Source organism: Podarcis melisellensis, assembly GCF_964234715.1.
Source record: "Podarcis melisellensis genome assembly, chromosome: 15".
Classification (NCBI taxonomy): Eukaryota; Metazoa; Chordata; class Lepidosauria; order Squamata; family Lacertidae; genus Podarcis; species Podarcis melisellensis.
This window is the reverse complement of record NC_138532.1, coordinates 27,779,342-27,794,274: the sequence shown is the minus strand read 5'-3', so window position 1 is coordinate 27,794,274 and position 14,933 is coordinate 27,779,342. Positions and strand designations below refer to the sequence as shown.

At 47.0% G+C, this 14,933-nt stretch overlaps 1 protein-coding gene and 1 long non-coding RNA gene across 3 annotated transcripts in view; both read left to right on the top strand.

Annotated features, from left to right (window-relative positions):
• LOC309357718 overlaps window positions 1-14,933 on the top strand; it is a 125,949-nt gene that overhangs the window by 71,320 nt on the left and 39,696 nt on the right. The window lies entirely within an intron of this gene.
• BARX2 (BARX homeobox 2) overlaps window positions 9,814-14,933 on the top strand; it is a 39,972-nt gene continuing 34,852 nt past the window's right edge. Inside the window, exon 1 of one of the 2 annotated variants that reach the window (XM_081890020.1) lies at window positions 9,814-10,292. In XM_081890020.1, the coding sequence (XP_081746146.1) occupies window positions 10,103-10,292 (190 nt within the window). In that variant the 5' untranslated portion in view covers window positions 9,814-10,102. The remainder of the gene's footprint in view (window positions 10,293-14,933) is intronic. The other variant, XM_081890021.1, reaches the window with a different exon arrangement.

The following is a 14,933-nucleotide window of genomic DNA, read 5'->3' as shown; positions in this document are numbered from 1 at the left end:
AACCTACTTACAAGCACAATAACCTACTTACAAAATTTTGCTAAGCTGATTACTGAATCACCCATTGGTCATGCTCTTCTCTATTTCATGCACACTGCCCACTTCTTTGTTTCTCCCCCATCTTTTGTCCATCATGGATAGTGTGTGTAGGGTTCTCCTGCAGCTTTCCATCCTGGCAACCTGACCTGGACAGGCTTAGCCTCATAGACATCGCTTTATAGCTGGGGGAGGGAAACTGTGGTCCTCCAGATGTTGTTGGACAACATCCCTATCAGACCTGACTTTTATGGCTCAGAATCCATTTGGTCAGGCGCATGAATTGGCCTTGCAAGTTCATATGCAATAAAATAAACTAGTCCAGCAGGCTGGTAGTTCACAAACATTCTGAGTTGGAATATAGCAATAAAACTGCTAGCACATGCAAAGCTAAGCAGGGTCGAGTATGGTTTCAATTTGGATGGGGAACCATGCGTTGAGATTCTAGCATTGCAGGAAGTTGAACTAGATGGCCCTTGATGGATAATCTTTGGCAGTGATTTTTTTTTTCTGGGGGGACACAGGGGTACGCATACCCCTAAATATTTTGTGAATCTAAGTTTGGCCTCATTGAGGGGCAGTATTTCAACATGAGTAGGAAAATGAGAGTAGCCCTAAACATTTTTTTGGGGGGGAGCACTGATACCTGCCACACAGGTATGGCACCCTGAGTGAGGCCAAAATTTGGCACCCCCAAATGAATCTTCTCACTGGTGGATTTTCTTAATTTTGCACCCCCTCGGCTCAGTGCCCCAGGTGTGGGCACCACCTGAACCGCCCTAAATCTGGCACTGCCCTCAGGGCCCCTTCCAACTCTACCATTCTATGATTCTGTTTGCATTTTGGCTAGGCACCTCTGTTCTTTACTGAGGCAAATAACAGCCCAGTGTCCTCCATGATTCTTTGAAGGAGTCAACGTATTCCAGGACTGTACCACTTTAGTGTGCAGGACAGGATGAGCAAATGCTTCAAAACACACACGTGAGATGTGCATATATAGCAACTAGCAGGTCAGGGAAATGGCTAGGATAACGGACTTGGTAGTTTACTAAGTGCGGGGATTATTGATTTATTGGTAGCATGTGACTGAACCAGGACTGACAACCTCATTGGGAGATTCACCTCTTCTTCCTTCCTTCCTTTTTTCAGAGCAGACTTCCCTACCCCCTTCCGTCTCCCCACATATTGCGTTCCTGATGAAATGCTGGGGCTGCTTTTCGCCAGACAAGGAGGCCTTTGGGTGATTCCAACAGCTGTAAGGGGGACTGAGCCCACATGGCAGATGTTTGCCATTCAAGCCGCTTCATTTCTCTTGGAAACAACACCCCCCCCCATTCTTCCTGGCTGTTCTTGACTGACAGCCGGCGTGTGTTTCATGCGACCTAAACCATATTATTGCACAGGCTTCTTTAAAAAACCCAAAAAAAACTCATTATTGAAACATTTTCCTGGACCCTTTCAGAGAACTCTGATCACGTCTGTGAGTTTTGCATGAGGCTCTGGTGTGTTCTTGACCAGTTTATTCTCCCAGTTCTGGGCAGCCAAAGCAGACTCCAAGCTGATGGTCAGAAGCTCTGGGACTGAAGATTAAAATAAATGTTTGCTCCAGACCTGGAACCAGGGCACTTTCACAAAGAATGTCTCAATGCTTTGTTGAAGCCAAGGTCTCCTCTTGGTTAGCCTTCTGCCAGATGTGCAAGAGCCTGCGGCAATAACGCGGGGCAAGGCAGTCTGCCTATGCTCACAAGCACCTCTCTCCTTTATTGTTCCTTCTCAGATCCCATGGCTTGGCAACAGCATTAATAGCAGGGTTCAGACCTAAACCCCAGAAGGAAATAATGGCACAAAGGGTTCAAATCACTTCACAAACACAATATTGCAAAAGGCCAGTGAGGTAAGGCAGTGCAGTTCCTGCAGATGTGAAACTGAGAGCATAATGCAGCAGTTGCCAATGTGATGCCCTCCAGATGTTGTTGGATTTCAGCTCCCAACCACCCTGACCACTGACCATGCCAGCTGGTGCTGCTATAGCTGCAGTCTAACAACATCCCAAGGCCTTGCTAGCTAGTGATTTTGTGGCCAAGGTGAGACGTGACCCAGGGATTGCCTGACTCCTAGCTCATGCCAGCATTTTCCCACATGACATCATTGAATTGCAGAGCTGGAAGGGACCACAAGGGTCATTTAGTCCAGCCCCTTGCAATGAAGGAATCATTTGCCCAAGGTTAGACTTGAACCCACGATCTTGAGATTAAGAACCATGCTCCACCAAGAAGCATGTTTCAGTGCTCAGAGTATTGGGAGTGGGGAGGTGGTGGTGAGGCACTTAATGCAATTCACAGTCCTCATTCCCCAAGGCTTTTCATTTCTAGGAAATTTGTGCCCTGCTCTTTATCCTTCTCAAAACAATACAGCACAGCGATACCGCAGAAGGTAACCCTCCTCCTCTGTAATTCCAGCCCTTGCTCACCTCAGATTCCCTCTCGCTTTTGGTGTGGTGTTTAGGTGTTGCCAAGGCTCCTAGGAGCCAATTCCTAGAGGCCAAGGTCCCTTCGCCCCCAATAAAATATTTGAGGGGGTGCCTCCCCCCAAGTTGATGAGCATAGCCATTCAAATGGTGCGTGTGTGCCACATATTGTGATTGATTACGTGGGGCGGGGCTTACCTGCCCCTCCCCAATATTTTATTCAAGGTGGGCCCCCCTGCTAAGGCTGGAGGGAATGTGGGGGTGGGGGACAACTGAAGGCGCATCTCTCATTCAGAGCAAGTTTTGCCATTCCGTTCAAAGTCCAACTTAAGTCTCCAGTGTGAAAGCTGAAGTCGAGAGCTTGCCATATGTCCTCTTTTTCCAGGACACGTCCTCTTTCTCATGGGTAGAGTTGTCATCCATAGTTAAAAGTAGAAGTTGGCGAATGCGTCCTCTATTTTGCTCTTCAAAATATGGCAACCCACCTTGCACATATGAGCGTTTAGGGTTGTCTCCAAAGCTCAAAGTAGTCCATTTGAAATTAATGGCCATGACTCCCTTAGGTTAATTAATGTAAATGGGCTTAGCACTACTACTAGGGGCTGCCACCCCTGCTTCTGTGGCTCACCAAACCCTCTTAACCCCACCCCATGCCAAATCTCTCCCCCAACTCCCCCTCTCTGCTCCTTCCAGCTGAGAAAGGCCGAATGAGGTGCCTCGCTTAAGACTCACTAAGTTCTATTTTATTCACCATAGAGGCGACATTTGAACCCGGGTCCTCCACATCAGTTATTGGGGCATTTCTATTGCGGCTGAGCATTCTGGCCAGTCATACTTTTGCAAGCGCATGTCAACCTCCCCCCCCCCCATCCCTGCCTTGAAACAAAAGGCACTTTTAAGACCCGAAAGCGCCCCGAAAGGACTCTTAAGAATAAATTTGAAGAGGAACCCTGTGTCCAGCCTCTCATGGACCGAGCCAGAGTCCAGCTATCAGCTTGAGGACCAGCCGGACTTCGCATCTTAAGCCTCTGAGGAAGCAGCAACCTCCGCTCCTTCGACGCGTCAGCCTAAAACTCTCCAGCCTTAAGACTCCACCGGACTCTTCGCCCGCTGCCGCGGCGTTTGCTAAAATGGATGTGCAGGCAGGCAGTGGCGTAGCGTGGGGTGTGCAGGGGGGGGCGGCCGCACCGGGCGCAACATCTGGGGGTTAGGGGGCGCAAATCCACGGGTTAGGGGGCGCAAATCCATGGGTTAGGGGGCGCAAATTACTTGCCTTGCCCCGGGTGCTGACAACCCACGCTACGCCACTGCAGGCAGGGCTGAAATCCTCGTCTGAATTGGCCCTTCGCTTGTAACTGACAAACGGCCGGTCGAGACTGGAGTCGCGGCTTGTCGATTTCACGCGCAAGAAACCGACCTCAGCTCAGAGGGGGATCTCCGCGCACACAGCGGGAACGCGCGCAGAAATGTTTCCACAACTCTTGTTATTCCGTCTCCGTTGAGAAGCGCCAAAGACGCTTCGTCTTCCCCCAGCTCAGCTGTCTCTGTTTCATTCTTAAAATCAGAGCAGCAACAACAGCTATTAATATTTTACTACAACAACAACATTTTTAAAAAATAAACTTGTCGCTGGGCGTGCGAACGACCCCCCCCCCGTCGCGAAATTAAAAACAAAAGTCTAAATCTTCTCTCGAAAACTGTCCGGTTTATTTTATTCATTATGATTCATTCTACACACCGCTTGATTGTAAACCAACAACAACAACTTCCAAGTGGTTTACAAAGAGAGAGCGAGAGAGAGAAATAAAGCAATAAAATAAACACTAAGGAAAAACAATTTAAAACTTTCGGAAAGTTAAAAGACCAATAGGTTAACAATAGATTAAAACTCGCATCGACTTCCTAAACATCTGGGGAGTCACGTGGAGGTATCGCTTGGCCTTTTATTAGGTCCCTACGTCCCTAAAATTCCTTGTATTTGCTGATGGCTCCCTTTGCGTCCTGGGAGTCAATAGGACTACGCCACTGTAAATGGGAATAGGCGCGCGCCTGTGTTTTCACTACGCTGGATTCGCATTGCCCAGACAGGCGAGTGTCCTTGGGCAGCAGACCCAGGAAAGGGAACTTCTCTTGCGCAAGCACCTCTGGAATGAATTCCTCATTTCTCCTTCTCGGTCCAAATTTCAGGTTTTGTCTGGATGCTAGGACATTTCCGGTCCCATTTTTTTATTCCTGGGAATCAAGCTTGTGAGAGGACTGCAGCCCGGGTTTGTTCATGTTTAAAAACCTGGTCAGAGCTCCAAATTATTTCCATGAACATTTTTGCACGAACACTGATTGATATTTGCAGAAGTTTTCCAGCTAGGACGACTAGCTTGCCCTTAGATGCAATCGTACCTTCGTCGTTTTCTTTGGTTGAACGCCAAACTGGTTTTATGAAGGTCACCCTCATTTAAAAGAACAAAAGAAATAAAGAATAGATTAACTAATATAAAGGCTCGCTCAGTGCCAGGATCTCACCCGGCTTACCGGTAATTTGGCGGGGGGCGGGGAGGCTGCGCGGAACCGAACTGCTATTTTCCCTCTCCTTTAATGAAAGTTTTTGGTGAGCAAAGGGGAAAAAAAGAAGACTAACGAACAAGTCTGGACTCTGGGGAGGAAGAGTTGCAGGAGAGGATGCTTTTCAGCCCCAGGCCCCGATCCTCGACTTACAAAGTGACACGGATGTCCAGAAAGGAAGCACGCTTGAGGAGAGAATAAAGCAATTCTCAATGGGTTTGCACCTAAGTAAAGCTTCTCAGGGAACACGCTTGGGATGAGAAGAAGGAACTTTTCGGGCCAGTACGATCTGGGCGCGTGAATTCGCCTCTCCTGCTTTCCGTGTGGCCTTTTGTTGTTGCTGTTGTTGTGCTCTGTGATGTTAGATGCGACACGTCGGCTGCTACTAGCCAACGCCAGTCCGACTCAGAGGAGACCCATGGAAATGACTGGGCAGTAATTTAACATCAAGGTTCAAATCCATTTCAACGGGTCCGCTCTCTGAGTAAAAACTTCCTTGGCTGTCTGTCACACCTCTCTCTGGGAGTAAGCCCACTGAAGACAGTGGTACTTTTCTCAGAAGTAAGAGTTGGGTTTCACCTGTCCCCTTCCCTTCCTACCGGAGGGGGTGGTTGACTTCTGCTGGGTGACCCCCCACCCCGCCCAGGTCCTTGCCAGTCCTCGCAACAGAGATCATCAGCACATCATGGGATCTCGCTTTATTACACGATAGGGTTTGATTTTTAATAAAGCTTTTGTTTTTTTAAAAAAAGAATTTGGATGTGGTGCATTTTAAATCCATATGCATCTATTATTATTATTATTATTATTATTATTATTATTATTATTATTATTATTATTATTATTATTATTCCCCCCATTTTTTTCATTGCAAGGAGCCATTATAAACCAACAGTGATGACTTTTCCAGTTACATGTCGCTGAATCCCAGCCCTGTCCCGAGCAGTTTCGATGCAACAGAATGGGACTTTGCTGATTTCCATGTGATAGTTTTGCATTTGTCGTGGATCAGGTTGTTTTGACGCTCCTGGACAGCCCAGTGGGGCTATTTAAAAATATGAAGAAAAATTTTAAAAATTCAGAAAAGGGGAGCAGAATTCACAGAGGAAAAATATATGAGCGCAAAACTTCACAGTCGAAGAGGACATTATTGATTAATAGGAAAAAAATAATCCATAGCATTTGTAAATATGTTATATTATAGTAGAGGACCCAAAGCTACCTATTTATGAGAAGAGCTCGAAATTGTTGCTGTGAATTGATAGGTCTCTGAGTACTATTTTACGCATGGAAACCCACGGAAGACAATGGCAACTCCCCGAGTGTAAAGAGAGTTTGATTCGCCTGCAAAAGAAAAATTGCGACGGAGATACAGATCTATAGATCGATGGTGATATTACAACGGAGATATTACGAATCACGTTATTCCGCACTTTTGCAGACACTGAAATGTTTGGATTGCTATTGTGCGGTCAGCATAACCTTAGGAGAAAGAAAATTAAAAAAATTAGCAACGTAGTCCTCTGAGATATATTCATTGCATTTAGGCGAACATGGATAACTTCCTGTCTCCAGGGGACTCAGAGCGCTTTAAAAAAAGGGGGCCCACCTATATTTATGTCCCCAACACCCCATTACATTCGTAGCCGAAGACTGCCATTCTCTGCTCGCTTTCCTGGGTCTAACCCCCGCCCCCCGGATATAAGGGGGCTCACTTCCAGTTGCACATTAACATATCTTAAGAAGCAGTGCTGCAATCCTAAACGTGTCTACTCCGAAGTAAGTCTCTCTGGGTTCAGTGGAGCTTCCTCCCAGGGCATAGCTGTCAACTTTTCCTCTTGCGAGGAATCCTATTTAGAATAAGGGAATTTCCCTTTTAAAAAAGGGAAACGTTGACAGCTGTGTCCCAGGGAACTGCGTCTGGGATTGCAGCCTAAAGGACTTGGGGGGGGGGAGAGACCAAACGAGTCAAAAGGTCCCTTTCTGAGGCATCCAAGTGAAAAGTGATCTGGGAGCTGAGTCGATCCCATTCCTTCCCCACCAACAAAACAGAGACGAGCGATAACACCCCCGATATTTTATTTGAGTGCTATTTGTTTCTTTGCTTGTTCACTTTGCTTAAGCCGTTTAATTCGCTCCTTTGCCTTGGAAAGTTTTACACAGAAAGGCAGGATCCAAATATTGTCAAATGCCTAAATTGCACATGGCAGGTACACTGAGCGTATCAGTTCAGGAGAAGCCGGCCTCGCTGTTTTCAGCGCAGTTTACTCGCGAGTAGGTGTGTCTGCGGCTGCAGGCGAAGATCGAGCGTACAGTACACACTCCCGCCAGCACTGAAGGGCCTGACGCAGCACAGACCGCAGCTCCAAAGGAAGGTTCGCAAGAGAGGAAGAGCTTCGCGGGTCCGAAAGACTGCGAAAAACTCGGGCGAAGCGCCCCTGGCCCTGTCCGAGCTCGGCGGGGAAGGCGGATCCGGGCCGTGGTTGCTGGAATACTGCGCGCTTCTTGGGGGACACTTTGCATAGGAGTTTTTGAAAGGTTTTATTTCCTTACTGTCGGAGAAGTCTGCGTTGCAAACGCGCAGCCTGAGGGAAAGTACCTTGGCTCACAGAAATAGTTCTTCTGAAGGAGGGTCTGTGTGTGTGTGTGTGTGTGTGTGTGTGTGTGTTTAAAAACAAAAAACAACACATATATAAGGCGCCAGGAGAAAACATTCCTCCGCAATCAGGCCTTCAACCATTAATAATCTTTGGCTTTTTAATGGTTTTTTCCCCCCTTCTAATTTTGAACTGAGTTTATCTGGTTTTGTTTTATATTGTTAAATCGCTTTGAAATAGTGTCACACTACGCAAAGAAATGTAATTAATAATAATGATATATTCAGTAATTAATGACAGTTCGCCTTGGCACAGAACGAGGCGTGGCACGATGGTGAAAGCAACTCGGAGAGCTGCAAGGACCGCGATCCCCGGGAAAGAAGAAATGACAAGTCCTAAACATCAAGCGGACACCCAGAGAGAAGGAAAAGGCAGCGGCCCCGCGGCTGTTCGTGCTTTTTTGCTTTTTTATTTACGCGGAGGATAGTTGCAAGGAAGCCTAGAGACCTCTGCAATTTTATTTTATTTTTATAATTTTTCATTGGCGGGCAGTGCAAAAGATAACTTACAGCAGCACCCTTTACAGCGCGCATAAAATTTTAATTTTTTGTTTTCCTACACTTTTCTTCTTTTTAGTGGCATCTGCAGAGGTGGGTGGGTGGATTTAAAACAAATCAAACAGAGGAACAAAATCCCGGGGGTGGGGGTCGGGAGAGGCCAAGGAGTTTAAAAAGCTTTAATAACAACAAGAACAATAATTCCGAAGATGAACATCGACAGCCTTTTTTTCCTTTTCCTTTTTTGCCAACCAGCGAGCAGAATTGAAAGAGAGGAGAAAACCCAAGGGTCGCCACGTCTTGGGTTTGGGACCGGTATTGGTTACTCCCCATCCCAAATAAATTGCGCCTTAGCGAGCCGGAGTGACCCAGGGCAGATTCGGGGAGAAACGGATCTTGCGCCAAGCTAGATCTCCCTTGACTGGCTCCTTAGTTCTTCCCTGCTCTTAACCCGGCAAAGAGGGGGCGGAAATCTCTTTTAGAGACTGAATCCCTCAAACACCACCGCAAAGGTGAGGGCAGCAGGACCTCAGATTCACCTCAGATCCAGCTGCTGACTCTTTGTGATGTTTTTAGCGTTGGATGTATCAACTCAGATCTAACAAAATCGACGTGAATATACTAAGAATGTTCTCAAAAGGTTATATATATATATCTTGGCAAAATCATGTCAGCCCCGCAATTCGATGGGCTCCGGAAGACCCTGCAAGCGACCCCGCTCCAGGCCACAAGGAAGTGTTTTTCTGGCCCGACCCCGCGCGCAAACTCCGGACGCTGCGTCGACTTTCCAAAGCAGGGAGCGATAGGATCGCAGCCGTGGTTGGAAGTCCCGGGGCTTAACGAGGGAAGGATGGACAGAGCAAGCCCTGGCACGCTTACTCCAAAGTAGACCTCAGTGTGCGCAATAGAGGTTTCCACCCCCACCCCTCAAATCAGTGTCTGCAGCAGCCTCCAGCACCCGCTCCGGGGCCGCGCAAAGCGAGTCAAGCGCCGCTGACATCGGAGCGAACGCGCGGAAGGGAAGACCAGGGTTTGCAGCTGGGAAGTGCCCAGAAATTTGCAGACGGGTGACTGAGCTTCCTTGGGGATCGCTGGGACCCTGTGTGTGGGGTGTGTGTAAACAAATTATAAGAATTCGAAGGGACACCAAGGGTCATCTAGTCCACCCCCCGCATAGCAAGAACCGGTGCGGAATAACCTCGAGGACATTTCGGATCGCGCTGCTGGCCCCGTCTAAACGCGCTTTGCGAAAGTTTCCCGAACTTCGCAGACGGAGCGCTCCTTCTCTCCTGAAAGGGTTGGGGATGTTCAGACTTGAGGAAAAGGAGGAGGAGGAGGAGGAGGAAGGCATTCACGTCAGTCCGTCCCCCGTCCCCCGTCCCCCCCCAGCCAGCCAGTCGGCCAGCCAGCCTAAGCTAACCCAAGGCCTTGGCGCCCTTCCAGCTGGAGAAGGGAGGGAAGGAGTCCTTAAAATAGCAAGCGCTGCCTGCCCGGGCGTCCCAGGCCCGAACAATGGGGCGCTGCGAAGGGGGTGGGGGTGCGCACTTGATTGACAGCCGGCTTGTCCTCCGAAGGCGCGGCGGCTTATATAGAGGCTGGAGGTGGGGAAGGCAGAGCTAGAGAGACAGAGACAAGCCGGGAGGGAGGCTGGGTGCGGGCGACAGGGAGCTACAGAGCCAGGCGCAGCAGGAAGGCGGATCCCTGGATCTCCTGGCCAGGCGATCTCCTCCGGCCAGCCTCCTCTCTCTCTTTTTGGCTAGAGCTGCCAGCCTCCGCCTACCCCCCCAGTTCCGGCCAAACTCCGCTCCCCTTCCCCGGCGCGTTTCGCTTTCCTCCGCCCTCCTCGCCGCGCTTTCCTCGGGGACTCCTCGCTCGGCGCTCCAGCCATGCACTGCCAAGCCGAAGCCCGGCTGGCTCCCCCGGGGCCGCTGAAAGCAGCCAGGCGGCGCTACAAGACTTTCATGATCGACGAGATCCTGTCCAAGGAGACGTGTGATTACTTCGAGAAGCTCTCGCTCTACTCCGTCTGCCCGGCGTCGCTCATCGTCCGGCCAAAACCCCTCCACTCCTGCTCCGGTAAGAACCGCTGCCGGGATTCGCCCTCGCCGCCTGCCAAGGGGACCCTTTGCTTTGCCCTCTCCAGGCGAAGGAAGTGGTAGAAAAGTTTGAGGAGGAAAGGGAAGCCTTCTTTGTTGCCATTGGGGTTTACACCATTTTTACAACATATAATTAGCATATTATAAATTAAATTTATATGTATTTTTACATATAAATTACATTTTTCTTTTTTTTAAAAAAAAGTATTTAAAAGGAGAAACAAACTTATCAAGACATGTGATAGATATATGCTGTAATCAGCCCCGTGATCTCTGGATGAACGAATGGTATATAAAATTAATAAATAACAATAACTAAGAATTAAAGTTGACCTACCCTTTCCTCACCTGGGAGTAAGCCTCGCTGCATTCAATACGTAGTTAGGCTTGTGCTGGTGAGGACAGCACTGTGTACCAGAAAATAAATAACTGGAAGCTACTTTGAGCAACGCAAACCCCTTGGAAAGGTGGAATAAAGAACACTTGGAATAAAACAAATTAAATTCATGTTCAAAGTCAGTGAAACCTGCTTTGCTATGTCCATAGCTGTCAACTTTTCCTTTTTTTGCGAGGAATCCTATTTGGAATAAGGGAATTTCCCTTTTAAAAAGGGAAATGACAGCTATGGATATATCCTGCTGGTGAGGAAGAAACAACATGTTGCGTCCACAACTTTTCCAGGCATGAGCAACCCCCACCCTTGAAAAATCAGTGCAATTGGTCAGATTGGAGTTAGGATACAGTAATTCCACTGGTTAGGGACTGGCAACTGGAGACCCCAGGCTGAATCTGGCCCTCTATGAAAAAGTGCCAATCACTTCCCTGACCCAACAAGCTGTTGGTGACCCAGGTGTGTGGAGAGCCCAGTGGCTGGTGGGCAATAGATTTACTGGCGGTTCATGGTGGAAGATGGGGATTGGGGCCTCACCACCATCTCCAAAGTAGAATCGCAGAATTGTAGAGTTGGAAGGGACCTTGAGGATCATCTAGTCCAACCCCCCACAGTGCAGGAATACGCAGCTGTCCGATATGGGGTTCAAACCTGCAACCTTGGCGTTATCAGCGCCACGCTCTAACCAACTGAGCCATGCAGTCCCATAGAATTCTTTCCAGAGCAGGGCCATATGACAATCCAATTATTTTGGAGAAGGAGATTTCTGAGTGGGCAATCACGCAATTCCAGTTTGAGCTTCTGTCCTCAAAGCAGAGAGCTGCTCTGTTGACACCTCCTGCTCATTCCAGTGGTGCCTTTGAAAAAATGGGTTTCGTGACAGTGTGTGTGGCGGTGCGACTGTCACCACCAACAGTAAGGGTCTAAATCTCCTGTTCTGCCTCCCCTTAGCACACAGCTATCCTCTTGGTCTAGCAATGTCAGAAATGATGGTATTAATTTTGGGGAGCAGGTGGACTTTGCAAGCATGAAAAAGGAGAGTGAGAATCTGCTCCAGCGCCCATAGGAACATGAAGTGAGCTACCTTAGACCCAGCCAGATCACTGCTCCATCTAGATCAGTATTGTCTACACTGGCAGGCAGTGGCTCTCTGATTTTTCAGGCAGGAATTTTAACACCCCCTCCCCAAAGTCCTTTCTGGAAATGCCAGTGTTTGAGCCTGGTACCTTCTGCATCCGGAACAGGTGTTCTACTTTTGCACTAAGGTCCTTTATAATTGTCAGGATTGGTTAAAATGCATTAGTTAGTTGTTTGGTTGTTGCTTTGAAATTACAAAGAAAAAAGTGGGAGAGAGATGGATTCCTCCCCTCCCCCCCCCCCCCAGTTTCTTCATTTAAAGCTGAAAGGTGGCATGAGGTTGATTTTAAGCCATGCTGATTATTGTGAGTGTGGAAATGGAATGCTGGCCGTGATTCTGGGTTAATCGGGAATAAAATGATGGTGGTCTGGATGCCTGTGTGTGTGTATGTCGGATGGAGCTTTCCGTTTGAGCTGAATAAGAGTGTAGATAAACTTTGAACTAGGAGGAGCTGATGAGTTTATCAGAAGAGTCCAATAGCTTTGCTCTGGCGCAGGCAGGATGTGTTTCTCCCCCTCCACTAAACAGTTTCTTTTCTGGTTTTTGAACACAATTTGGTAGAAACTGGATCTCTCTCCCTGCCAAACTCTTTATTTGTGTGTGATTTGGAGAAAGGACTCTTGCTGGGTTGTATTGGCCCAGAAAGGCGCTTACTTCTATTCTATGGGATTAAATATACTCCTCGCCTTCCAATTGAAGTTCAAGCATTTCTTTCCACTTGCTTCTCCTTGCTTGGCAGATAAGTTACGGTGCAATGACTGGAGTTAGATCAGGGCGACCTGAGTTCAAATTCTGGACCTCGTCTGGTAACCTTGGGCAAGCTGCTTTCTCTCATGCTAAATCTACCTTGCATGTTCGTTGCGAGGATAAAATAAGTAATGCTCAACTGGAACTCTTGAGGAAGGATGGGAAAGCATGTACGAGGTGAGGAGTCCCATTGTCCTCCATGGTGTAATCTAATTACAAGACTATTGCTTCAGTCTATTTCCTTGTTGGGAAACAGGCTCAGATGCGATCCCTGGGCATTGACTTTCGGTAGAGAAGGTTCGTTGCAAAGTGTCTGTACGTGTTCTGTTCTTGTGGTTTGGAAGCTTCCACTTGCAATATCTTGTAAGTAGAATGGGCACTCCTTGGATTAAAAATTGTCCCATAGGAGTTAATCAATTATCTGTGCTAGCAGCGAACGGTAGAATTGCACTTGCAGACGGTTCTGGGTTGACAATGGGCATCAGAACCCAAATCCATGCTGGTGATGCACGAGTATGAAAATGCTTCAGTCACTCAGGATTTGTGAATTATATGAAATAAGAAACTGGAGAAGAGTTGATCAAAAAATCTTTCAGACCCTTTTTTCGCCACAAAATATAAATCGAAATGTGCATTGAGGAGTTTAACTTGGCTGAGTCACCTGTGTCATTTTTTGATAAAGGGTTCTAGAAAGGAAGGAAGAGATTTTACTTGGAGCAAAACATACCTATCGCACAACCTACAGCCATTCCTCTGCGACTCGCCTAGGGTTTCCGCTGAAGTTAAGCACAGTTGCCCAATGAACGTGCGATGTGAGATAAGCCGTTGCTCATTGGATTCTCCCATAGGTATTGGGCGCTTAGCTTCACCTGTGGCAATGCTCCATTTGATGAAATTTAATAGGCTGTTGTATTTTCTCCCAGGGTCATAGACTTCCCCTGCCTTGCTTGGGATAAAACAACTGGATTTTTGATGTCCAACAAATCATTTTTATAATAGTTAAAAGGAGACAAGTCAGTGGGCACCTATATCACCATTTCAGATCTGATAGTCATATTATGCTTTTTTCCCCCTTTTTACAGCTGAAATAATTAAGAAATTCTCATTGAAATCCAATAACCAAAGAAACAAGCGCCCTATAAGCTGTCATGCACATCCGTAGTGCCACAGCTATTATTAGTGATATAAATGCAGAGAAACGGCAGAATAATTGTATTAGAAACCATGGATCACTTCAACAACACATGTCTGTGAAAGCAAAGAAGGGGTTTATTTAGTTCAGTGGAATTAACTTTTGTTTTGTTTCGGGGTACTATGAGATGGTATCTATTCCGGCTTTACTTACTTTAAATCCATCTCTGTATCCCTCTGTTCGGTGCTGACAGCCTCCTAGACTTCAGTCCTAGGGACAGAAACAGAGAAGACTTAGGCTGTGTATAAACCACTGTGTACTCAGCATCCTGCATCTCTCCCGTTGTTCCTTGTGAAATACTGCATTTTGATGCACCCTCCCCGTCTTCTGTCTGAATTGAAAAAAGAAGGATCTAGCAGCTTTAAGACAGTAATGTGTACACAGCCTTAAATCATGCTGAACCCAGTGAGATGGACTTCTGAGTCAATGAGTTTAGGGTTAGACTTTAGAATGTCTTTCCATGACATCCCCACCATTTGGGAATAACCAGTTTCATTTGCCCAGATGTTTGAACATCTTTATATCTCAGTCTGAAGAAAGAGAGTGCATACTATAAGCAGATTGTGTCATTAATTAAATTGTTAGAAAAGCGCCCAGAGGCTGAATCTCCCTCTCACCCAACTTTCCAGAGCAATCCATACTTGGAGATTATCTGGGTACAGCATTATCTTGTCATTCGAATTTTCATATCAATTTCCTCTGAACTTTCCCTTTTTCACAAGCAGCGAGCCAAGAATTTTGGATTAAATAGGTACTTATTAAAGACCTGAAGGCAAGATTTCCCCTTTACGGTTTTGGCTCAAGTTTTTTTTTCCTATAGAAAAGCCCGGAGAGAAAGGGAATCATTGCAAAAATGAAATTCCTTTTAAAAAGAAAGAAAGAAAGAAAAGCTGCTGAAATTACATTTCCAGGCAAAAATCCCAAATCAGCTTGTGAAAGCATCCTTAGACTTCAGGCACCATTTTTAAATGAGCAATTCTGTATCATGTGAAAGATCATTCCGTGCAGAGGAGATTAGAAAAAGGGGAATAATTTCCGCCACTAGATTTAACTCTGTGTAAACTATCCTTCTCACAAACTTTCTACAGGAGCGGTATGAAACCAGACCCACGGAAACTATATCCATGCTTAATGCTATCATTTTCCCCTGGGG